General features: G+C 39.6%; 1 protein-coding gene across 1 annotated transcript; it reads right to left on the reverse strand.

Moving 5' to 3' along the window:
• Positions 1-3,682: 3,682 nt before the first annotated feature.
• LOC307264704 (tryptophan 5-hydroxylase 1-like) lies at positions 3,683-26,010 on the reverse strand (the record flags this gene model as incomplete). Its single annotated transcript, XM_080046174.1, has 13 exons — positions 25,914-26,010; positions 22,385-22,531; positions 22,102-22,288; positions 21,768-21,868; positions 21,572-21,639; positions 19,913-20,109; positions 17,628-17,763; positions 17,379-17,505; positions 16,286-16,381; positions 15,748-15,881; positions 14,840-15,017; positions 5,122-5,277; positions 3,683-3,805 (listed from the first exon to the last, which is right to left on the reverse strand). Exons 1-13 carry the CDS (start codon positions 26,007-26,009, stop codon positions 3,683-3,685), a joined length of 1,746 nt encoding a protein of 581 aa, XP_079902300.1. The 5' UTR covers position 26,010.
• Between the last annotated feature and the right edge of the window lie 461 nt (positions 26,011-26,471).

Raw genomic sequence — 26,471 nt, forward strand, 5'->3', positions numbered from 1 at the left:
GAAGCATGCACATTCGGTAGAGTGGAGGCCTACGAGCTTCCTTCGGTCAAGAAGTGCAGCTGCTCAATGTCTGGGAGTGAGTCGGCCACATCCCAGGGATCAAAGGATTCTCGTCTGGGAGAACGGAGGAGAGCATATTGCTCCACCTTTCCTCCAACCACACTGGCTATCCATCTGTGTAGCAAGGCTCTCATGCAGGTAAGGGTACAAGTACAGAGACACAAGAAGGCACCAAACATGATTAGGAATGGAAAAAGAACTTGAAGGGCAACTGCTCCCCATGGGCCTAGCCTGTCCTGCAACCATTGTTCCTGAGACAAATTAGGCACTTTAAACAAAAAACTCTGTGAGTAAGTATTGAGGCCTGTTGTGCACCAGTACCTGTTAAAATCAAAAGGGAAAACTAAAACAAAATCATCCTATTTTAGATCAAAGTTTTCTAAACAAATGTGTGAACACATTTTAACCAGATAAAAGGTGAAGTGAGCTAAAGAAAAAAAACAATACAATGGGTATTATTGTGTATCGCTATGGTGGCTTTTAGGTCGCAGGACTTTATCAAATTTAAACATTTTATCAATGTAGATCTTCTTTCTTCTGGCGGTCAGAGGTCCTAAACCTGTTGAAAGAGTGATTATCAATCTCTCCTTCCTCTCACACACATGCATGCAGTCAGTCAGACAGACACACACACACACACACACACACACACTTTCCCGTTCCTTCGCTCACAAAAACATGCAGGCTGTCAAACGCAATCAGACACACATGCCCGTTCATCCTTTCACGCTCTCTCTCGGACACACACACACACAGGCACTCAATTTTGGTGTCCCATGGTCACTCAACCACACCAGCATACATACTCACTCATACCCACACACTCCCTTTCTCTCTCTCTCTCTGTCTCTCTCTCTCTGAAAGGAATCCAATGTTTAACACTGTTAGGGACACAATACATACTTTAAACAATAGTTTAAAATAGTTTTTTGAAGCCTAGTTAAGACAAATTGGTGCTATTTGTAAATAATTCATTTCTATTCTAGAAATTTAAAGCAACATCAGAATCTGATGGGGTAACTTAAACTCTGCAGCTAGTCTCTCAATTAAAATATGCGGCTGCATCTTATTAAAAGCAGAAGAAAAGTCTGCAAATAACAGTCTAACATGAGATCCAGGCTTTTCTAAATGTTTATACATTGTATCTATAATAAAGAGCTTTGCATCATCTACACTTTTTCCAGTTTGATAAGCAAACTGTAATGGGTCAAGTTTTCCACTAACCAGAGACATGACTTCATTCTTAATTTGTTTACCTTAAGCTCTAAATGCAAACAGATACTGGCTCTCTGGATGCAAATTAAAAAGACAACACTGTTGAACCTAAACCATGACTTTGTGGTGCATTAATGGCTGGACTCAAGAACTTTCTGAAAATAATCTGAAGTGAACTTGAAAAGGTAGCTTCTTTGATATAAATATATTTTGTGGCGAAATGTGTTTACTCAGATGTAGCTCGTGTGCTTGTCTGTTTGAGAGGCTGCTATGGCTGCTCTCAAGGTCTGCCACCTTATCTATTGTTTTTACTCACTGCCGTCTGTGACTGCATGTAGAAAGAAACCTTAGAATGAGTTACTCTCTCCTGTGTGTGAGACTATTTAACTGATAAAACACACATTGTAGAATCATAAAGTAAATGTTCCTTGCTTCTTTCACTAATCATGTGCATTTAAATGTCTAATAGTCAATAAGCTAATTATCTGAATCAAAAGGAAACGTTTACTACTACCAAGTTGAAATGAAGGAAAACAACATTGATAATATCTCAAGATCATGCAACGTAAATAGTTTTAGGATACTTTCCAGACGGAGTCCAAGGGTCAATCTCCTCTCATAATTTTAGGCACTGTATTGTATGTAAATGCGTCTCTGTATCTCATAATTTGTTCCTCAGCAACAGCTCTCTCTATAGAATCTCTGTGTCTGAGCCACTGCATAGGCAGCAGGAACAAGAAAATATAATAGATCTCAACATTACAGCTAATTTGCACAACAATTTATTTTGGCACTTTACGTTTTAACTTTTGGATTTACAAAATCAAAACTATAGTCAACATTCAACAAAGATAATCAATTCTGACTCTGGTGGTAACATCTTGCTAGTCATATCTCACAGCTGTCTTATATTATCACTGCAAATAAGAGTGTTCAATTTCAACATCAAACAGCATATACTCTTTGAAGGGGTACTATCAACCAAAATAGACACTGTGGACCCATTTATTTCTACTGGCATTAGTGGGTCTTCAATAGGGGAAGAAGAAAGTTTAATTGTAGCTGCTTGAATTAAATTGGTATGGTCTGACCATTTTTTCCCGCAGAAGTTACACTGACCTTTTCTCCAATTGTTTCTGAAGTTATTGTTTTGTGAGTAGTGTGGGGAAGTGTGTGCTTTGCTCTGCCGGCTGATGTACTTTGGTTCTATCGCACTCACTCCTCCCTCTTTGATCCCTGACCCTCCTGCTGCATGCAAGTCTATCTCCCTTAGTGCTTGAACTGCAGCTGCTATGAAAAGTAATTCATCCTCTTTATTTCTACTTACATGTTCTAATTTAGCTTCTTCTATCTTATGAGTTACTTTTGGGTATGAGGAAACAATAGGCACATCAATTAATCAATTCTTTAAGTTCTTCAGAAACTCGACATATTGTTCGTATGTTCTCAAAGTTTTACCCAGGTCACATTTATTGTGTAAGATAAACTAAATTTGGTCAAAACACGGGTTGTCCTTCTTGTCTAGAAACAAACGTTGTTTTGGGAAACATTCTCCTGAGCTCTTATCAGCTCTGCTGAGAGGGAGAAAAGACTTATCTATTGCCTTTTTCTGTCTACCCTTCTATCCATTAATTTTTCTTGTCTGTAAGGAGAACGCAGTAAATTAGGAAAAGGTTATAAAAAAATTAAACAGTCAGTCTTAGTCATCAGTCAGTCCATGATCATGTATAAAGTTTGCTCTGCAGAGGCTTAACTAATTTTGAAAATTCTGAAGTCATTTAAAAATGATTATCCCTTTTTGGAAATTGTGTGGCTTGGGAATAATAACATCCCGTCTTACACACTATTATTTTTAGAAAATTCTACTCACAAATGATGCTATAGCGCAATATTAGAAGTACTTTTCTATCATTAAATAATTGTTTCGTAATTGTGTGTGTATATAAAGGAAACATGCTCTCGTGGTTAAACCAACACTACTTTAGTCACTGCAGTCACTTGCTCGGCCTATAGCCGTGTTTTGGGTAAATGTTTTCACCTGCAAAGATAGGTATGTAAACATAGAGACCTGGATACAGTACAATACTCAGTTGTCTATCAAAACAAATTAGATATACTATACCATAATTAGCCAAAAATGTAATCACCTAGCGTGACACTAACAATTCTGGTGTAGACAATTCAGATGGGAAAATTAAGCATATAATAATAATATTACTGGACAGTGAGAGTCACTGCATGTTCGGTGCACCTCACCCTCCTGTGGACCCCTCTCTGTCTCTCCTCTCCGGCCAGTCAGTCTCCCACTCTCCCACTGCCTCTCTGCTCCTGGGACTGCAACTGCAGTCCATTCTCTGGTTGTTGTTCAGGACATTCCCTGCCCAGTGCAAGTTGTCCCAACACAGAATCAGCCATGTTGATGTTCCTGGTGTTTTAGCCACATCTGCTGGCTCTGCCTCTGCCTCTGGTCCTCTTCGTCCGCCCTTTCCATTTGTCCATAGGCATTCAGCTGGGCCATACAGAGGTTGTCCTTGTCACAGAGTTCACATTAGTTCTGTCATAAAAGGATCTCTTCTTTAGGCCAGTCATGTTGAACTGGACCCCATTTGAAATGGAATAAGGTGGTAGTTGGAAAATACTCATCTGGCAGATGCAGGGCTGGATTCAGGTGTAGATGTGGATACAGCTTTAGTTTGTTGAGCTGGTTTTGGTCTGCAACCGGAGGTGTGAGAGAGGAGATTCCGCTAGGCCAGAGACGAGAGTCCAGGTCTGGGATAATGTGTCCTGTGAGGAGCTTAGCACACTTTGGTTAAAGTTATTTTACCTTTAAGCTAATCACTGTCTCTGTTCACTTTGCAACAAAGGCTTGACAAAAAAAACAAGCTTTTTATTTCTCTAAAATTTAAATAATTGCTAACTTAGTTTTCCTATCTTAATGAGCCTAAAGCTCACATTTCCTGGAAAGACCATATTCCTCCCATAAATTTACCAATGCACCTGTATAGTGAGTCTCCACCCTTATCACACATTCTTTGCACAACTGTCAAATTCAACTTCCAACTCCTTTTGTTTAAACAGACTGTTCCCCTTTTACAATAATATTGAATTTTAGAGAATGCAGTGGAGGACAGATCCAACAGAAGACACAGAGACCTTAAATAAACCACACACAATTAGTACTTGCGAATATTTTAACTATTTTAGAACGTTCTTTATTTTAGGTCTATTTTTGCCAAATATTTTTATGGATCCTGCGCGCTGTCCCTGACAGTTAAGATATCTTTGTGGTCCCTGACCACTATAAAATAGTTTAAACTTAGTTAAATCTATCCTATTTCTCGAGCTTAGGCCCCTGGCCAGTATCTGTCCCTGACAGTGGTGCCCCTGGCACAAGATATCTTTCGTGGTCCCGGACCACCTAGTGCCCGGCACTAGATAGAATAGATTTAACCCGGTTAAATCTATCCTATTCCTCGAGTTTGGTCCCTGACCCTAGTGCCCCTGGCGCTAGATAAAATAGTTTAACTTAGTTAAATCTATCCTATTTCTCGAGCTTGGCCCCTGGCCAGTATCTGTCCCTGACAGTGAAGATATCTTTTGTGGTCCCGGACCACAATAAAATAGTTTAACCCGGTTAAATCTATTTTATTCCTCGAAAAGCTCGTCAGCTAATGCGAGTTTGACCCCTGGTCTTTGGCCCCTGGCCTTTAGTTCAGCTATCAAGCCATTGTCCTAAACCAACTTGTAACTAAAGCTAGTCGTCCAACATACCCTAAGCTTACTTTTATAGTTTATAGTTTATTGACCCCTGGCCTTTAAAACTTTAATTAAACATTGTGTTCTCACCTTTTTAGTCTTTTTGAGTTCTTGGATGCCGTATCGGGAGATCCCCTGAAGCACATCTGATTTAGGCGCCAACCTGCATCTCCTGAGGTCAGTTACGGTCCTCCGTGGGGAGAGGTTTAGGCTCCGGGACCCAGTCTCCGGCTGTGCACAGTTAACCTGTCAGAGGGTGCTTCAGGGAATCCTCGAGTTAGACATCCCGGACACGAGCCCCCAAATTGTCATGGAATTGAAATACCAACCTTTAAAAGATGAGAATATAGTCAATTAATACGAGGTGACACAATGTTTAAATACAAAAATAGAACAGATCTTTAATGTTTGCAAACATGAGTCAAGACAACAATCAAGCAATGGGATTGTGTGAAATGACCACCGAGAGGCAGTCAGACAGAGAAGTTATAGCAAAATCTAATTACGCACGAACATTCCAGCCTACGTACAAGATTCTCCTCTGCCAGATATGTTGTTAGTTATCTTACAGACACAGTTCTCCGGAGCCATCTCAGTCAAAACATACATTTCCGTACGGAGTTTGAGTATCTCAGAACATAATCAGAACATAACAACCTTCACCATACGGTCAGAACCTTCACCATAAGGTCAGGTCAGAATATTCGTTGATTAACTTAGGAATATTTAGATTCAAGATGGCATTAGTCTATATAAACAATTAATTATTATGACTGTAATAATCAATTCCACCACAGTAGTTAGCAAGTGTAACATGTTCTTAGGGCAGAATTTCATAAATAAAGGTTTATTTTTTAGCAAGATATTTGGTCAAAATCTAGTTGTCATCCGTCCCTCTGTCCAGTTGTTAGGCATCTGGCTGCTAGCAAGTTATGTTGTCTTGCTAATTTTACTATTCATCTGAACTGAAATGAATATTGACTTTTTCCTTTATTATCTTCGCCAGAATGCACCAGAATGCTTAGATATCAAGGTTAAAAACACAAACAAATATTCTGGGGGGGATGCCCCCAGACCCCCCTTCAGGGGTTTAGTTTTCTGACAAACATTACAATGGATACTAACATGATTTGGGCATTTGGGATTATAAATCATCTTTGAATTGGTTGTACAGCATATCACATGCTAATCATTCAGGGGTGTGATGGCCACCCCACTCTAGCTCTGTGGCCCACCTTGGCCACCCCCAGTCAAAATTTCCTGGAATCGCCACTGAGACACACACAACTCCGCGTTCAGGCTGCACAGCACATTAATCGCAGGTAGCATTTTGAGCTAAATCTGGCCACTTTCCAAATCCAAGACTCAATAGTTGAAACATTCTCTGAACTGGGTTGTCAGACAGCAGTGTTTCCCATTGATCATAGACTTTGTTTTGTGAAGCTTTTTCATAACAGGTATACCTATTGTAGAATTTATTCTGTGTATGTTCTATTTAGGCTACTATTTTCTTCTCTTCTAAGGAGATTTTTTAAAAAAAACATTTCCTCAGTGTCACATAAAAGTGCACCAGAATTTAACGTTAAATTATAAGAAATTTCCGGACCCCAACCCTAAACCCAATGTTCAACTCAAAGGTGCGCCACTGGCCTAGCCCTTGTGATAATAACAATAATAGAGTATCTATCTATCTATCTATCTATCTATCTATCTATCTATCTATCTATCTATCTATCTATCTATCTATCTATCTATCTATCTATCTATCTATCTATCTATCTATCTATCTATCTATCTATCTATCTATCTATCTATCTATCTATCTATCTATCTATCTATCTATCTATCTATCTATCTATCTATCTATCTATCTATCTATCTATCTATCTATCTATCTATCTATCTGTGTAGGGTGGTGTGTGTGTGTGTGTGTGCTTTGGGGGGGGCCCAGCTTGCAGAAGGTTGAGAACCCCTGCTCTAGAAGGTCCAGGGTCCACGACACAGTCTCCCAAATTCCTGTGAGAAACACTGTGTGTGTGCATGATTATTAAGAGTCATTAGACCAGGGGTTGTGTTCAAGTACGCGTAATGATTTGGTCATTCATCAATAGAAACATTGTGTTGTTATCTGGCTCAGAGAGTGACCAATCACTCATACGTTTTGGACTATAGACAAACATAGCTTTTACATGTTTGTATTGTAAGACTGCCTCTCAGAGGGCCCATCAGGACTTCCTGTATAGGGGCCCAGAATTTGGAGCAACGCCCCTGCCTCCACATATCGTATAAATAATCATGGTGGGCTGCCATGGCCAAAAATGCCAGGGCTGAATTTTTGTCCCAGTCCACCCCTGTTTATGGACCATAAGAGCACAATTTTTAGCAGAGAGTGTCGAGCATGGTGTCGAGCAGTCAACAAGGGTTGATGCATGTGAGTACTCTCAAAACGAAACGAACAAACACATTAAAACGATGGCTAGCTGTTGTTAGCTGTTTGTGCTACCCGCCTCACTTCCGGGCTTCACTGATTCGCTAGCCCTCCACCAATCAAATTGCTCCAAATGAAAGACGGTCGGCCGCCGATTGAACATGTTCAATCGGCGGCCGACAGGCTCAAAACAAGCCCGACGACCTCTACGTCGGCCGACGTCACGGCACACACCAAACAGATTCGTCTTTTTTTTTGACGACGGCGATTATCGGGCTGGTGTGTCCTGGCCTTAAGACATCCCAACCCACAACATACAGCCTATACAGCCATGCCTTTCATTAACTTTTAAAAATGTTAGTTTTTCAGTCTCAAAACTAATCAGAAATACTGTCCCCACTAGACCTAAGCTGTTACTTCTGAGAGGGATGTATCATCATAAATGGGAAAAATAGTCACTATATCGAATGATAGGAAATACAGATATAGCAACCCTTTTTTGTACAATATTCTTACGAAAAGCCCACTTCCCCAATCCCTCCAAGAATGATGATGATTGAAGAGTGATCATTTTGACTTCCTACCGCCCTGGTTTAAACCCTCTCAGTCACGCTCCACCTCAAGACACAATGTATCAGGTTATAGACTGAATGATGGATGGCAATCTCTTAACCTCTGGGATTATTAAAACATCTTCTCCACATCTATAGGCCTACATCATTCTCCTGAGCAGAATCTTTTTCCTGACTGACAATTCCATTATTCACTAACGCACCAATCCACTGTATGGCAATGTCGGACCACGCAAACACCTGACAGCAGCCTGCCCCAGAGCAGCCTCCAAGATCGCACTGTAATATAACATTACCAAGACTAGGCATTTTGAAGCAAGAATGTCCAGCTACAGCTATTAGCTTTGGCTATACAAAGTTAATATAAGCCTGTAGGCCTAAGATTCAGCACGGTATGTCTTTTCTTAGCTGAATACTTGATTGTTACTACTTACTGAGAGATCTGTATCCTAGTATGCGTAGCTATTCAGCATTTTAAATTCAACATTTCATCAATAGTCAATGCATTGCATTAGATCAGAGTAAGAACCTTGACTCTGAAAATTATTGTGTTGTGATATAGTCTTCAATGGTCCTACAGAGGCTGCTGCTGAAAAGCTACACTTTCATTTTGTGCGCACACTGCCGCTATTATCCGAGCAGTAGTTTGTTAACACCTGTTAGCAAGCGTTTTAAATAGTTGTATTTAACTCTAACTTCTTGTCTGACACAAAGTCACAGAACACTGCGAGACACAGCAGGAAATGAAATGCTTAGGACAGACAGACACTATGCAATCATCAAGGTTTCTGTTATTTATTAACATCAGACCTTGAAGAGAAAAATGGCATTACAGGTATCAACAGCTGCAGGGTGCACACGCTACCAAGCAACAGTGACATCTAGTGGGGAATGACTGCAAATGGACCAGTATGTCCAACACAGGACTGAGTAGTCTAGACCCTGCGTTCCGATATCCATACTTCCCTGTATGGTGGAAAAAGATTTAGGATGTCCCAATTATTGTGGTCAGATTAAGCATGCTTAAAAATACCCGGATGCCTTTTACATCCGGTTAGACTTTTAGTGTTGAAATAAGCATGCTATTTGGGTGATTCACCCTGCGTTCCAAAGAACATAGCATAGTCTTTTTCTCTTTTTCTATTCTACATTCTACATCTGACCATAAAAATAATCTAGTAAGGATGCAGTAGGCATACTTTTGGGACATACTTTTACTTATTTATTTTATCATAACATTGCGCCTTGATTTTGACTCTTGCTTTTATATCCCTCACATCTCGTTTGTTTTCATATAGAGGCTCCGTAGATGTGAAGTCACTTCTGGGGCCGTATTCATAAAACATTTTATCTTAGCGCTAAGAGTACTCCTAAGGAGCACTAAAAGTTCTTAGTAAGGAGTAATTTCTTAAAACCTATTCACAAAGCTGCTAAGACCAACTTTTACTAAGGAATGGGAGGGACTCCTAAGCTAAGACTAGAGGGCGGGGTTGACCCTGTTGCTATGGATGACGTCATGTTCATACCTTCTATGCCCACAGTGATTGGCTGAGAGGGAATGAGAGCTAAGAGTGAATTTATGATAAACACTGTGGGAGATATCCATATCGTGTCGCTGTATTAAAGTAAAGATTTTTTATATACAATTAATGACAAATGACACTGATTTAACATGAAACCAAGATACTGCAGGGTTTCCCACACCTTCGTTCACAATTAGCCTACAATAGCGCCACATAGGCCTATTCATTTTAAATTTTACAATGATTTGAATCGGAAAAAATATCCTTATTGAAGAGCTGCACGCCATGCACTCTCACTGTATTTCTCTCAACGGCGACTATGTAGCAATAGTCAGACAGTGACAAACCAGGAAATTCACAATTTAGAAACAACAGCCGGCGAAATCGTAAAGTGCATGCGGAAGGAAAAAGGCGAGACGCGCAACTATAGCGGACCTGTGGAACGGAGGAGATGCTGCGAAGCGCCACATATAGGCCTAGCCTGGTCCAACCAGACCATCGTACTTCATTTCATTTGTACAGAAGGTCTGGAAGTGCTGTAATTGGCAAACATTCACTCACTTGGAGGCGGGTGTCAGTTGAAGTTTAAAACTTTTGGATCTGCCCAGTGCCACTCTGGATTAGCCAACCAATTGCATAACGTTTGGTCGTCACGTGTGTCATGAGCCGGCTTCTGGCGGTGCGTTCCAGTTGGACAGGGAACTCGGAAATTTCCGACTTCACTATATTGTGGTCTATGGATCTACCGGTACCTGGCAACGGTATCTTGTTAGAGCCTAACGTTTAGTTATTTGGACGAGAAAGGTTGTCGGCATCCATACTTTCGCGAGCAGATGCACTGGAACACAGACAGGTCGGAACTCGGAACTACCAAGTCGGAAATCTCCTTCTTCCGAGTATAAAGGAACGCAGCATTCAATTGAAACTGGAGCGCGACTTCGACGTCATCGTTCTCAGCCACTCGCTGATTGGACACAGAAATCTGTTCGAGCAGGATCCCAATAATACGCCCCATCACCAGACTGACTACTGAAGGTAAAATGAAATTTGGCCGGATGTAGGTAGGCGGGCGGAGCCAGGCTAATATAGGCCTACTCTAGTAACAAATTAAACCCAAATGTGACACCAACAGTAACTTTCAGTGCATCATAAACCCAAAGCAACTGCAGGAAAAGGAACTTAATAAATACTTTTTTATATAAATATAATATATATAAATGTGTCTATACTTTCTAAATATAGCTTTACTAAGATCATTAAACCCTTGCAGCTATTAAAGGTACCTTTTATAAAGCTCACTAGTATTAAATCTCTCCAAAACACCATCAAATGGTTGTCTGTGATTTACTCATAGTGACTTAGGAGTCCTCTCGAGGACTCTTAGCTTTTCATAGATTTAGGAGCTAGTTTTAGCGCTAAAATGCTTTGTGAATTACACTTATCTTAAAAAGTTAGGAGTCCTAAAATTAGGAGTAAAACGCCCCTTATTTTTAAGAGTTACTCCTAAATCAGCAAGTTAGGACCTACTCTTAGCCTTAAAATGTTTTGTGAATACGGCCCCTGGTCATTGATTGAATTCCTTCGTGATTTTTCTCTACTTATGACATCTATTGCAGCATGTCCGTCCTGGGAGAGGGATCCCTTACTTTGTCGATTTCTCAATTTTTTTAATCCTGGTAAAGGGTTTTTTACTGGGAGTTTTTTCTCAGCCGAGCTAAGGGCAGGGTGTCATGGAATGTAAAGCCCACTGAGGCAAATGTCTATTTGTGATATTGGGCTATACAAATAACACTGATTTGATTTGATTTGATTTGATACATAAGCAAAAAGGCGCAATGTAATGATGAAATAAATTAGGAAAAGTATGTCCCAATTTTATACCTACTGCATGCTAAATAGATTATTTTTATGATCAGCTGTCATATGAAGAATAGAAAAAAGATGGGTATGCGATTTGGAATTCAGCCATAGAGTAGGAAAAGTAAAAACAGGTTAGCAGGTGGATGTGACTAGGACTGGTGGGAAAGTTTGCCGCCATCTGGTGGATAAATGGAGAATAATTAATCGCCAGGCAGCACAATGGTTGAATAAACTAGACAAACCCTGCGTTTCAAATCCCATTCTACATACTTCATCTGATCATTAACATAATCTAGTTAGGATGCATTATACACTTGGGACATACTTTTACTTATTTATTTCATCATACGCCTCTTGCTTTTATATCCGCTGCATCCCTGTTTGTTTTGATATGGAGGCTCCGTCGATGTGACGTCACTTCCGGTGAGCACTAGATTGTGGGTCAGAATCTCCCAAATAGGATGCTGTTTTCAACACAAAAAAATCTTGGCCAGATGTAGTAGACACCCGGGTATTTCTAACCATACTAAATCTGGCCACAAGAATCGGGACATCCTAAATCCTTTTTCTACCATACTAAATAGTACCGTAGATAGTATAGGTATTGGAACGCAGGGTACATCTTTACCCCTACCACTCTCCTGGAACCACTAGAGATATAAAAATGGCAGCTTGAATAAGTGTCTGCATTATGACTTCACCTAAAGCTTTAGCTATTTTCAGCCAAGAAAATGTAAGATCAGACCAATTTTGTTAGAAATACCATTGTGTTGAGGTATTGTGCAACATAATGGGATAAATATAAAATAATAATAATAGAACATTAACTCAATAAAAGTCAGCTGTTCATGTTTATTTCACTTGTCATAACATTCAGACAGTTTATCTTCCAGACAATGGTATGCATGATGAAACACATTGGACAATGGCATGTCATAACACCCAAAGACACTCAATATCTCAATGATCATTACAATTAAATGGTTAATGGGAACTTCCTTCATGATTGACAGCCAGTTGTGTTTAATGTATGAGGAAAAGGTACTTTAATACATTGTTTATGGGGAATTCCATACCTTCTACATTGCATCAATCATTGTTTATTGACTGTTGACTAATCCAGGTCACGGTAGGAAAAGCACAAGTAAATAATGGTTGAATTCCATTTTGCTGCTTCAATTCTAGAGTCCTATAATTATTGTCATTTGTCGACGTTTTGTATCAAAATGTCTGCTGTGTAAAAGGCCTATAGAGCTCAAGTCATTGGGAAAGTTAAGTTATTATGCTCATGTAAAACATGTCAAAGAGAGAAAGGAATGGGGTTGTCAAACAATCAATTCAGTTAACACAGAGACCCTAGTGCAATTTGGGGTTTTATTTTCAGTGGCAGATTAATACCCATTTGGTGCCTTAGTTTGTATGTCCTGCTGCAGGACAGTGTATGTGGAACTGACTCAAATTAAACTGTGTGTGTGTGTGTGTTAATAGTAATTAAGGAGCATGTAATCCAGTGCGACAAAGTAGCATACGATGTGATTTAAAGGTGGAGTCAGTGAATCTGGAAAGGCTTGTCACTTTTGGTCAGAATCTGTGAATATCTCCACACCATACGGTATCTGTTCGTGATGTGTGTGCAATGAAAAAAACAGCCTAGACTATGTTTGTAGCTAGCAACATGCCTGTTAACAGTTAACACTGAATCTTTTTTTCGGCGCAAACACGCCTGTAGCAGATCGTGGTGGAGATATTCACTGATTTTCAACAACAAGCATTCTCCAAAATCGCTGACTGTACATTTAAGTGGTTATTGGCCAACAAAGGAATGCTATGGCACAGCGGGGAATAAGATATACTGTATAAGGCTGTGAGTAGGACCAATTCTTTGTTAGTTTTGTTGACGTAAAGAAAAATATAAAAGATCTCCAAACTAATCCTTACACAAGCTGACATACGTTTAACCATTTACCTGTCAAAAACTACGTTTAACCATTTACCTGTCAAAAACTAAGGCAAGGCAAGGCAACTTCATTTGTATAGCACATTTCGTACACAAAAGCAACTCGAAGGTCTTTACAGATTTATTATAACACATCACTCAAACAACAGAGATTTAGAAATAGAAACATTTTCAGCGTTGACTTAAAAGCAGTCACACTGGGCTTGTCTAATATCTGGAAGGCTATTCCAGGTCTGGGTTGCATACTGTTTGTATCTATCACTTGGAACAACAATCAGTAAGGTGTTTTAGGTCTTCTTTTGACATTATGTCTAGTAGGCTGACGAGGTTACTGATTTGAAATGACTGTTACATTTATAATATGGGTCCAGTATTACACCCAAGATTTCTAGCCTGGCCCTTGGTAGAGACTATCTGTCTCTACTAAGGTGAGAGATGACATTTTGCCTTTCTTTTTGGGATCCAAAGACAATTATCTCTGTGTGATTTGTATTTAATTGCAGGAAATTCCACCACATCCATTCATTTATATGTTTGATGCCATGATCCAGAGAATCAATCAGTTCATAGTCACCTGGTGTAAGTGATATATAGATTTGCGTATCATCTGCATAATAGCTATTTTGTAGAATTTGGGCTAAATGAAGCATATGAAGATTGAACAAGAGTGGACCCAAAATGGAGCCTTGTGGAACCCCGCAAGATATGGCCATCTGCTCAGACACACGGTTTCCAATAGAAATGACATACTTTCTTGTCATGAAGATATGACTAAACTGGATCCACTGTTACTCCTGGAATATTTTTTGACAAGGCATATAACACAGACAATTATTGGATTCTAAAACATCAATAACGTTCAAGAAACATTCATTCTTATTTGTCTTATTTGGGATGTTTCGGACCATTACCAGGATCAGAGCAACGTCAAACTGATTTTAGGGGTTCAGAAACTGCAGGGGCTGGAACATTCTTGGATTCCTCAGATTCTTTTTCTTCAACTTCCAGTGTCTGCGTCTCAAAAACCACAAGACCTACAACAACCAACTTGGGAGACGGGTTCAGGTTTTGAAAGGTCTGTTCTGGGTTACGAAAATCATGATAAACAATTGATTTAAGCTATTGTAACCAAATTTGGTCCAGTTGTTCAGATGCTGACTCTGATATTCACTGTAAAGCCAAGCCATGGGATTATCAATGGTGTCTCAAAAAAGTCTATTTGTCATAGTTTGCTGCTAGATGTCAGGTCTATGGTCATGTCCCAATCACCAGGTAAATTCTGGTTTTGGATTGATCAAAGTGGGCAGAGATTAAGAGCTATAGCCTGGGAAAGTATACCACAACCCACCTGCCCCAAAAATCCCCATCCAAATTCACATTTCCATACATTTTCCCAGTCAATCCAAGCCACTGATGCCCACCCAAACTTTTCCAGATCCAGGTAGCCTCCTGTGACCCTTCATGATACTCCCCCCTCATTCAGGTGTTTGTTGAGTCGCTCCAGGGCGTCTTCTACAATGTCCAGCTCATGCCTGATGTCTTTCACCATGGTGTTGATGCTGTCGGTGTCCTTCAGGACCTCTACACTCTGGGTGTAGGGGTTGTAGTGTACCGTGAATGGACGCAGAATGGTCTTGGCAAACTCCCTGCAAATGCAGCAAAGCCATTTTGTTTTTATGTATAACCTAGACTTTTGTTACGTTGAAGCTAGACATTAATCTGCTCAAAGTGTTGTGTAGAGTCATTTAAAAAGCAATTTTAAAACATAAAAATTAAATTCCAAAAAAACAAAGACTTTGAAATATCAGAAGTTATGTTCTTTGGGCAAAACATTATTAAAGTTTAACCAAATGTCAGATGCTTGGATAATGCCAATTGTTCCAGCATGGAGACTATACATCCAATCGTCCAAGTGTTGCTTTAATACAGTGAATGCTGTCGGTAAAGACATACGGTAGCTTGACTGGAAATGCACTCATTCACTTGAGATGAGAAATTTGGTACAATTCCCATGTCCAAGCAAAGTATGGGGCTGGAGCCAAGAGGTGATTAGCCTAGCTTAGCATTCATTAAAACTGGAAGCCGGAACGAACAGAAAACCTGGGCAAGGTTGGACAAGGCTCTGTCCAAAGTTGAAAAAGTACACGACAAGCACATACCTGTAAATAGCTGTCTTTTCTGGACACCAACAGTAATGTACAAATTACACTTGTGGTTTTATGAGAGTTGAATTGATCCTGATCAAAACATCTGCTGGGTTATCACGATGTGTGAGATTGCAACAAGGACCATGTAAAAAACATCTTCATGGGAGTAGATCATAATTAGTTACATTATCAAAGAGGGACTGCATTCACACAGCAGAATTCTACTGACCTCATTTTGTTCTTGGCATCCTCGAAGCTCTCAGAAACAAAGTAAAGCTCTTGGAATGTCGTTATTTTGCATTCCTGATTACAGGTCACCATGGGGTCGAATGGAAGGATATGAGCCTTGCCAGATAAAGCATACTAACAGAAAAAAGGAGACATTTTTGGATCAGGTTTAACATGTGAGTCACTATAGACACACAGAGAGAATGTCCTTCTTTAATGTGGTTGGTCATTAAAGGTGGATTCCGTAGAATGCTTGTTGTCAAAATCATTATTTTTGTCAAAATCAGAGAGTATCTCTCTCTTACGAAGGACATTTTATTGTACACATACTGTCATACTGCTATACAATCATTGGGTTTGTGGTAACAGACGAACTTAAATGTGAAAATGGAATGGTTTCTCGGCCCAAATGTTATGATCCAAAACCTCAGGTCATTTATAAAATACGAAATGTTCACTTAACTTTGTCATACTCTTTACTCTTTTTTTAAGCACAGGTAGGAAAACCTAAATCAATGGATGTATACAGTATAGCTCACCTTGAGTTCACTGATGGAAGAGAGGAGTCCAGCTCCATAGGCCCTTAGCCTGCCATCCTGCTTACATAGACCAAACTCCACTGTGAAGAAATAACACTAAAACAAAAACAGGTGATAACTTAGAAAAGCTTCCATTCATACACTGCATGGTAATGTGACATCTGAAGTCCCTTTGCTGTGACTATACACACTCAAATCATTAAGGCCCGATCACATATATGCATATGATGTGAAAAATGCTGTGGTAAAAAAAAAATCCTTTTTTTAGCAGAATGAAGCAATCAGTTTAATAACTATTGGAAGCAACGTGAATTCTCTGAAAGTTCAACTTTGATAAACTTTGACACGCAAATCTGTGCCATTGACCAATAGCAAGCAGTCTTGAGAAAATTAGTCACCTGAGTCACACACACACACACACACACACACACACACACACACACACACACACACACACACACACACACACACACACACACAACACTTGTTACACCTACATGTAGCACTTACATGTGGCACTTCGTAGTTTGGTTTATTTGAAGCTATAGTACTTCCGTGATTCTTGCTGTTTAATAAAATGCAATGAAACAGCAGATCATTAATGATAAATGTAGAAAGCTGGTATGTATATTTTGAAACTAGTGTGCTGCTAAACCATCGTTTTTTGGGGGGAAAAGCTTGGGAATCGCAATGGATTGTGGGATGAGTAGTTCACAGTAAAAAATATTTTATTAGTTTTTCAATTTCTTTTTTAACACTGAATAATATGTTTTATTGTCACAGGTATTGGCATAGCTGGTTGGCTTGGTTCTATGGTTAAAATGCTTTATATAAGGAATTGTTAAAATGTCAATTGAGGTTTTGAATGGGGAAATTTTACGCTCAAAAAGAGGGCATTCACTGTCGAGCCCTATATACAGTAGGTATGTGTAATAGTACAAGTCTTTTTTCCCAGCGCACACACAGTACAAACAGAATATTCATCTCTTTACTTCTAATCTACTTTGTTGTTTTAAGACAATTAGATCTCTTTCTTTTTAGATAAACAAATAAATATAGAGACATCCCTTGTTATGTGTGTGTATTTTCTCACCGTGGCCAGTTTCTGGACAGCATCATCTGAAGCTCCCAAGGATGCCAAACCAATCTCCTGAGAGAACTGGGCAAAGCTGGGCTCAGCTAGCAGAGGGACGTGACCCAGCAGCTCATGGCATGTGTCCCTGCATCAAACATAAGGAAAGGGGAAACAGAGGTCTAGCTTCACTGAAGAACCAGACAATCACACAGTAGTAGCCACAGTAGCAGTAACATGTGAATATGTTATGCGTGTATTCGTACTCACGGCTCGGGTGTGTACAAAGGCTCAGAACTGTGGCGGACATATTGGGTGCAGTGGAACACTCTGAAGGCCAGGCCTGCTAGGAAGTCCCTGGGGGAGAGGTACCCTGCTACAGGTCGGATGATGAACCCAGAGCGCTCTGCTCACACAAAAAAAATATATTCGTCTGTTCCATTAAAAACTGTTTACAGCGAAAGTCTGCGGATTAACAAGATTAACAGGAACAATGGGCCTCATACAAGAACCACAAACAGATTTTCTCTGGAGTAACCCGTCACAGTGATTTAAGAAAACTGTTGTCGTATGTCCAACTAAATTCACAAGCAGTCCAGGCCTGTTGCATGAGTCATTTCCAGATATTTTGGGTTTCTCCAAAGGCTGAAAAACATTTGTTTAATTTAAAGAACAGAAAGAATGCCCTGATCATAATGAAGCCCCTAACCTTCCCCCAATAAAACTAACAACACTATTGTTATGTCTTAATCTGATGATTTTTTGTCAACATGGCTTCAGTTCTAAGCTTTTATTATTGGGATATTTTTTGTGAATGATATTTCCCCATTAATTAAGCAGAATATGTACCCTTCTATTGCAATTAAAGCTGGGGTATATGATTTCTGATTGGTCAAAGTTAACAGGAGCTGACACTTTGACCAATCAGAGTGAGGCTCCGATTCTCTGTTCTTATTGGCTGTTGGGACTGTCCATTCACTTTGGCACTACTTTGTTGGTGTAGAGCGTGTCAGGGAGGGACCATAGGGGAGGGACCAAAGAGAACAAGTGGAGCGGTTGAGGTATTTGGATTCAAATCTCTATCCCAACTGCCATTTTCGCCCCAAATCCTCCACCCCAACTTTAAAGTGCTGACTATGCTAACTATGCACCTACTCATGTACAGGAGGTGTTCATCAAGTTGAAAATGGATTTGCCAAGTCGGACTTGGACTCTTCACTGGATAAAGTCAGACAGGTTTAGGGTGAAAATACAGAAACTTTCTTGCAGGAGGCCCATTGTTTTAAATAAAGACACATTGCTGTTGACATTCGACAATGTTCAATATGATTTGATTGCCACAAACAAAAGTCTGTTCACCACCATTGAAGTTAACGTATTCTTAAAGGTCATCTGTTGTACAAATACATAAGGGAGGGAGCCACAACCCCTCATTACCAGCCTAACTTAGCACTACCCAACCACCTGTGATAAGCACACCAGATACCCCCGAATCTAACTGGCAGTTAGATTAAAAACCTGCAGATTGATTTCGGGCCAATATGAGCATGGGCTTTATGGAAGGCGGGACTTAAAGAGACAGGCTCTAAAACTGAGAGTTTCAGACGGAGGCTGAAAAGAGTAGATTCAGCAATGGCCCTGTGAGAGCTATATATTGTTTTGTAGAGCTCATCAACTGCTGCTGAGGGCATTTAGAATAGAAAATAGAATAGAAAGCTTTAATTGTCGTTATACACTGTACAATGAGATTCAAAGATCAGCTCCTTAAAAGTGCACACAGTTATCACAATATAAAAGATTCAATTCACACTAAAGAACCACAAACAGACACCAAAAACATTTTGAACGTTATGAACGTGGCAAGCAGTGTATTGAACGATAGAGGTAGGATATGTCTGGTGGTGCAGTGGTCAGTGAAATATATGTACGTCAGTGCAGTTGTATTAGTGCATTTGAGCATTGGCTTATGTAAAGCATGGCAGTTTGTATCATGTTACTTTCTGAGACACCCAACATCGCCAATGCAGGCTTAGGGCTTAAAGGTGAAGTAAGCGATTTATTTATGTTAATATAAGTGTTAAATCGCTCTTTATTGATACAGTGATCACTTACATAATGTGCGCGTTTCATAAAGCCAATCTCTCAGTCAGCTGCTCTGCATGTAAACGGCAAATAAACTAATAACTTAAAAAAAAAAATAATAATTTTGGCGGATCCCGAAATTTATATCCAATCACAAGAGAGAACGCTACAAACCGACACCCGTCTCACTCATGGTCTCACTGCCGGTGCACGCCAGACCGACTGATGGGTGAATGTTTATGCGCCTACAATGGCGGAGCAGGTAAAAATCCTTCCCAATGTTTTGATGGTTTTTATCATGTTTTATCACACTTATGGATCTGATGAGATGATGATGCTAGATAACTCGCTGCTTGAAGACCGCAGTGCATTAATGTGGTGACGTAGGGACGAGCGAGGGGACTGCTAACTGCAGTAACTGACAGGAAGTTAGCTAAAAGAACCATTCCGCTTACAGCACCTTTAACAGTTACCTTTGAGAAAGTGAGAGACGTCCTCCAGCTGTGGGATGTTGTCTTCGCTGTAGTTACAGTATTTGACCAACAGAGGGAGGTTCTTCAGATACTCCTTGCAGGCGTGGCTTAAGTACAGCTTGTTGAGCTCCCTGAAAACCACGCCCCAGGTACGCACCTCCTCTGCTGTGAAGTCTATACGAAGAATGGGATTACAGCTGAAAAACAGGAAGAATAAGTTACCAATAGAACATCATAAACTACATCAAAAACCATTTTGATATCAAAAACAACATGAGAGAAATTATGTACAAGTGAAGTGAATCACGTAATGAATATTGGTGCATTGTCACAAGCATGACTCTTTGGTTTAATTCTGAACTTCATAAACCCAAGCAGTGCATTTATTTTAAATGTAGTCACTCAGATTAGTTAAACAGTGAGAAGGCTGCATCACCACCATTACTTTTATAGGGTTAGGCATTTCTATATTTGTATCAATGATCTGCCACAGTTCAGTGAACACAACAGAATATAATGGGTTGTTAATATTGTTATTTTATATGCAGATGATACTGTAATTTACACATACAATTCTAATGTACAATTCTAATTGGTAGGAGCTCTCAGAAGCACTGAGTCCACTCATAATTATACAGTGTTATATTATACAGACTGGAGTTTCAAGTTGAAGTCTAATCCTTTATTGTCATATTAAGCACCAACAATAACATGAAAGCAGTCTTTTGCAATGAAAATTCTTCTCAGGCTCCCTCCAACAGTGCTCTTACAGGTATAACAAAATATGTATGAAGAACAAGAACAATCCAATAAGTGAAATAAACCGAATTAGAAAACCTAGTCAAAACCAAACCTAATCTATGGATATTCCTTGTTGACCATGGTGAGGAAGTGTTCACCAATGATCTGATGATATTGCATGATAGGGTCAGCTCAGTCAGAACATATGATGAGAAAGACTAAATCGAGCAAACAAATAAAATAAGACAAAAAAAAGACGAAGAAAAGCTTGAGACAAAGCAGTCATCATTGTTCTTCCCTTCAACTTATATAAGTACATACACTAGATTGCAAACAGTACACAAACCAGCCAACAACCAATTTGAATGAATGTAATGTTAACCATCATCACCAGCTGATGATCTGTCGCCAAGCTGCGGCTAAAGATGAAGGTACAGCCTGAATGTTGTGTACCCTGCTCATTTGCGCAAATGAAAAAGAAAGGAATCTGCGTCTTTGCCAGTCTCATTGGTGCACCAAAATTATTCTTCACATTCGCACCTGCTGTTCTTTACTCCACACTAAAGGCTGTTTTAAACGTGAGAGGCACTGCAACCCTAGCAGTCTGAGTTTGACCAAACCCAGTAGTGAACAGTAATAAAGGGCTTTCGTTTTATTTGGTCTGGCAGCTGCTAATTCATCTGATTTTTGTCCTTTTTGTGCAAATGATACACATTATAGAAAGGTCAGCCCCAAGTATATGATTTGGGGCTGATTTAATAAGCATTTTTATTTATTTATAAAGATTCTTCTTTTCTCTATTTTTGTGCCTCCATCGACTACTTATGTCCACAATCTCCTCCAAAATACTTGATACATTTTATAGGTCAGAGCAAGATGAAACATTTTCAGGTGCTTCAAAGGAATAATGGAACTTACTGTTTGTAGCTCATGGCCAAATCAGCAAAATATTTTCTTCTTTTACGGTATACGTTGTCTTTAAATCCCTGCAAAAAAAGACGACACTCACAAAACAGAAGAAAACCCAGTTATGCTGTCTTTCTTTGTATTTTCGGAAGCAGGAATAAGACATTTTAAAGAGCTGCAGTGTAACAACTGTGTTTGTCCCACATACTGGATGATCTGCATCCAATTCAGAGCCATACATCAAAACCCTGTTTGCACACAGATCCAAATCAGAGATCTTCCTAGGGAACCAGGGCACCCCATCCATGTCTGAAATACAATTCAGGTTCAATTCAGTTATTATAAGGCTTGATTGTAGTTTCTGCTTTTGCATGTAATTTATGATTTAACAGTTACAAAACAGTTACAACGTTTAAACCAGTATAAATGTTGGTGCCTGTTGACATGCCTAGATAAGACTATTTACTGCTATTTAATGTTTTGCATGACAAGAGCAATTCTGTTATCCTACATCAGTATAGTTTAAGTAAAGTATAGACTACCATCATCATCAAGTAGAGAGGAGTTGTCGGATGGAGTAATCTCAACGATATCGGTATGCGTCCTTAGCAGCTGAGTTAGCTCATTGAGTTGTTCGTGGTCACTGTCACAATCCACAAAGATCTCAAAGTCGGAATTTCTTCGTTTGGACTTGCGCGACTCGATGTGAATGAGGTTGACCTGTTTATCCTGCGTGTGCATGGCATACAAGTAATGAGTAAAACAGGCTTTTTGCCATTTGACATTGATTTGAAGATGATGAAGCATGGAGAGCAAACCACCTACCTGGAAAAGTTTAAGCGCCTTGACAAGACCTCCAACCTCATTCTTCAGTGAGAATATAATGGTTGCTCTGCTGTTTCCAGAACTGGTTTGCCTTCCAGTGGAGATGGTCCTGTTGTCCTTGTTCTCATCAATTTTACTGAATGTAACCTTGTTCATTAAGGGTAAAAAAACACAACAAGTATTATTTGCAACAGAGGTTTTCCGATGGCATATATATATATATATATATATATATATATATATATATATATATATATATTTTTTTAACCTTTATTTATACATGTATATCCCATTGAGACCGAAGACTCTTTTGCAAGGGAGACCTGTTTTCCTTTCCCACGTTACCATTCACACACACACAGCAGGCTAACTATCGACATTCACACGAGGCAAGGTGGGTGAAGTTTCTTGCCCAAGGACACAACAACTGTGACACAGGTGGCAAGGCGGGGATCGAACCTCCAACCCTTTGATCATCGGCCGACCTGCTCTACCAACTGAGCCACAGTCACCCCAAATACTAGTCTTCAATATCTCTATTGAAGAGTAGCAGACTCAAGCTGAAACGGCATTAGGCCTGTCTTGGGTCTCTCTTTGTTTTCACCTTATAATAAATATTTGGCAAACGACAGCTTTTTCTGTAGTTTCATTGCCAATAGGTAGTGTACAGTTAGTGTATCAGAGCTTTTTCCGCTAAAATCTAAAGCTAAGGAGTTGTCCTTACAGAAAACTAAAAATACCGCTTGTCTGTTATATGTCTCCGCAAGGTATGGTGGTGGTACAGTGGTGTTAGACAATGCTCTAAAGAAGGTAAAGCTCTTAAGAATCTCTAGACTATGGTACAAGGGTAACCATTGACATCCACATTTCTATTCAGTTCATGGGTGAGTCTACATATGTGCAAACATTGAAGAATATCTCTCAACGCTTTTTTGGAGATTGCGCACACAATAACACCATCACCTTGACTTTCAAAATGTCATCAGTTTATTTTTAAAGTCTATAAACAGCCTTGAATGAGGCATGATGTGGGAAAGCCCAAGTCAGAAGCCTCTGAGCTACTCTTAGACAGCACACACACCTTGTGCCATCTTGATTGTTGATGTGGTACACAGCTGAAGAATTGTCTGTTCTTACAAGGACATGTCTGTCATGTTTGAAGGGAATAAGAGCCTTGAGGGCCAAATAAACTGCCCTCAATGCCCCTTACCATGCTGCCTTCACAGACTGCTCCCCAGCTTGTCTGGGAGGCATCTGTAGACACTAGGGTTCACATCGAGGGCAGATTGTCCAAGGGGGTCCACTGTGTTAGCATCCTGCTGTCCTGACATGGGCGCAGAGCTCAAAGATATTACTGTGTTATCAGGAGCTTTACATGCCTGTCCCTTTGTGGGTTCCAATGTTTTCTTACAAATAGGGACATGAAAAAAAAGCGTCCTTGAGATCGAAAGTGGTGTACCACCCCTCTGGGTCTATCGATTTCAGGATGTCCCTTGAGTGCAGCATCTTGATTTTCACATGCATTTAAGCATCTGAGGTCTAGGATGGGACGCAACCCACCAACTTTCTATGGAACTAGGAAATATATTGAATAAATACTGTGTACTGTTCGCTGGAACTTTGACACTTGCAGATGCAAGCTGATTTACCAGCCAGCCCACCAGCCAGCTTGTAGACCTTTTGTCTACAGAGCTTCTTGCAAATGTAAATTGTATTCAACTCCAAAAAAGTATTCAAAAGTATATCTGCAAAATAAATGCTACTTCTGACTAGTATGCTATGTGGTCTGCACTCTCCAATACTAGGGCCTACTAACAACACGCTGTCTACACATCACGTGTATAAGCTTCGTATCTTGCTCCCTACATAAAACCAAGGCGGCTATGACAAAAGGAAACTGATTTTCCTCAATGCCTTTTTTGCTTTTCTATCAACAATACATCAAACATTATTTTTGACTACAAAGGGGATGACTAAATATGTTTTTGGGTCAGCTAAAAAATAAAGTTTTACTACACCTTTATTTAATAGAAAGAATTTGAAGGCTCACATCAGGATATATATATATATATATATATATATATATATATATATATATATATATATATATATATACTGTATATAAAAAAATGTGTTTTGGCACAAAGACTTGAGACCGTTTGAAATACTTATTCAATTATTTGACGGAATAATAATGAGAAGAAATTATAGAATAGGCTCCAGGCAAAGCCATTTTCATTTTTAAAAGTTACAACCTGCTTCAGAAGGAAGAAAGCAGCCAAAAATACGCTAAAAGAACATCATAGGAAGAACTGTAGGCCTACCATAAACATAACATCTATCACTGGGATGTGAAAAAAATCATTCCCTGCATTCCAATACCCATACTATCTACTATTTAGTGCGGTAGAAAAAATATTTAGGATGTCCCGATTCTTGTGGCCAGATTTAGGATGGTTAGAAATACCTGGATGTCTACTACGTACATGCGGCCGAGATTTTTAGTGTTGAAAACAGCATTCTATTTGGGCGACTCTGACCCATATAATAATCCAGTGTGCACCTGAAGTGACATCACATCGACAGAGTCTCCATATGAAAACAAATGGGGATGCGACGGATATAAAAGGAAGAGGCAAGATCAAGGTGCAATGTTATGATAAATAAGTAAAACTATGTCCCAATTGTATGCCAACTGCATCCTAACTTCTTTTTATCGTCAGATGTAGTATGTAAAATAGAAAAAAAGAAAGAGTAGGCCTATGTGATTCGGAATGCAGGGATTGTCTTAAAGCAAAAACTGGCACAGTTAAAGTCTCCTATGTCTTTCAGCAAAACTATACAGTATGTGTGTAGAATCTTGGTGTCGTAGCAACTAGGCCTACTGGTAGTTGTGGACTACTGTAGCTTGAAAGCTAACATGCTAGCTAGCTTGGAATAGTGATAATTCATCAGTATGTTTCGGAGCAAGCTGGCGTTTTAACTGTTAGATAGCAAGCTAGTTAGCTTGGTCGCTCTCATTACCGACCAATTCAGACTCTCGTTAATTAAACTGTATAAGACTGTTCTGTGACAGAATCTTACCTGGTCCACTAACACAATTTCTCCGAGATACACACAATAAATAGCCTACCTTGTTATTTTCACTCTAATGTTTAGCCTATCTACAAATAATCTAACATGAACATAGCCTAATAAAGCCACTTTGAGTTTCAAGAAAAGCTATATAGAAAATATTTATATATATTATAGCCTCATTTTTACAACATGTTGTGTAAAGTGTAGTGTATTCTTTATTTAGCCTACATGGAGCCAATTCAATTACATTCCAGTCGCTACTTATCAGGAATTTGATAGTTGAGATGAGCCACCCCAGGGTCATACCAGCTATAGTGGTCAAATGACCTTCCAATCAAGAGCTTCCCTCAAAATAATATCAAGCGCCAAGTTTTAGTGGTGCTCCCCTTTGCACTCAAACTTTTTCAAAATAAACACATAACTCAAGCATCATTGGTGTGGTGTCACTTACTTCATTGTTGAGCTTCTTCTCCTCGTAAGCAGAGTTTACCGAGTCAAAAGACCTCCCTCTGCGTGGCCCCTGTTCACCTGACTTTTTGGTATACATGTCTGGTTCTAGATCAATTGTGGAAATGTTATAAATATTTCCCTGTAAAGTTGGTTGTTGAAGCTGAGCTTGAAACTGGAATACGGTTAGAACTCCAAAATAGAGAGCCCCTCTCAGCAGTACATCAGCTACAGTACGTGTTTCCAGCTATACTTAAGCACAGAGCAAAATGCCCTAGTATTTATGAAGCTGTTGTGGAGGGCAGGGTGCAGAGAGAGAGAGAGAGAGGGAGGGAGATTAGGAAGGGCTGCGATTAACATCATGTCACATGGCTCCAACACACACATCACTGAAGGGCACACACAACAACTGCTTCCTAAGTGGCCATGAAGTTGGTAACTTGTTCAATTGGCATGTTCCAAAAGGTAAGGACAAGGCAGCACATCTGAAGTTCCCAGGTTGAGGAGAACACAATACTGTCCTTTTACTTATTTATAGGCTCACATCACATTATATCAACAC

The sequence above is a fragment of the Ammodytes marinus genome (assembly GCF_949987685.1).
Source record: "Ammodytes marinus genome assembly, chromosome: 1".
Classification (NCBI taxonomy): Eukaryota; Metazoa; Chordata; class Actinopteri; order Uranoscopiformes; family Ammodytidae; genus Ammodytes; species Ammodytes marinus.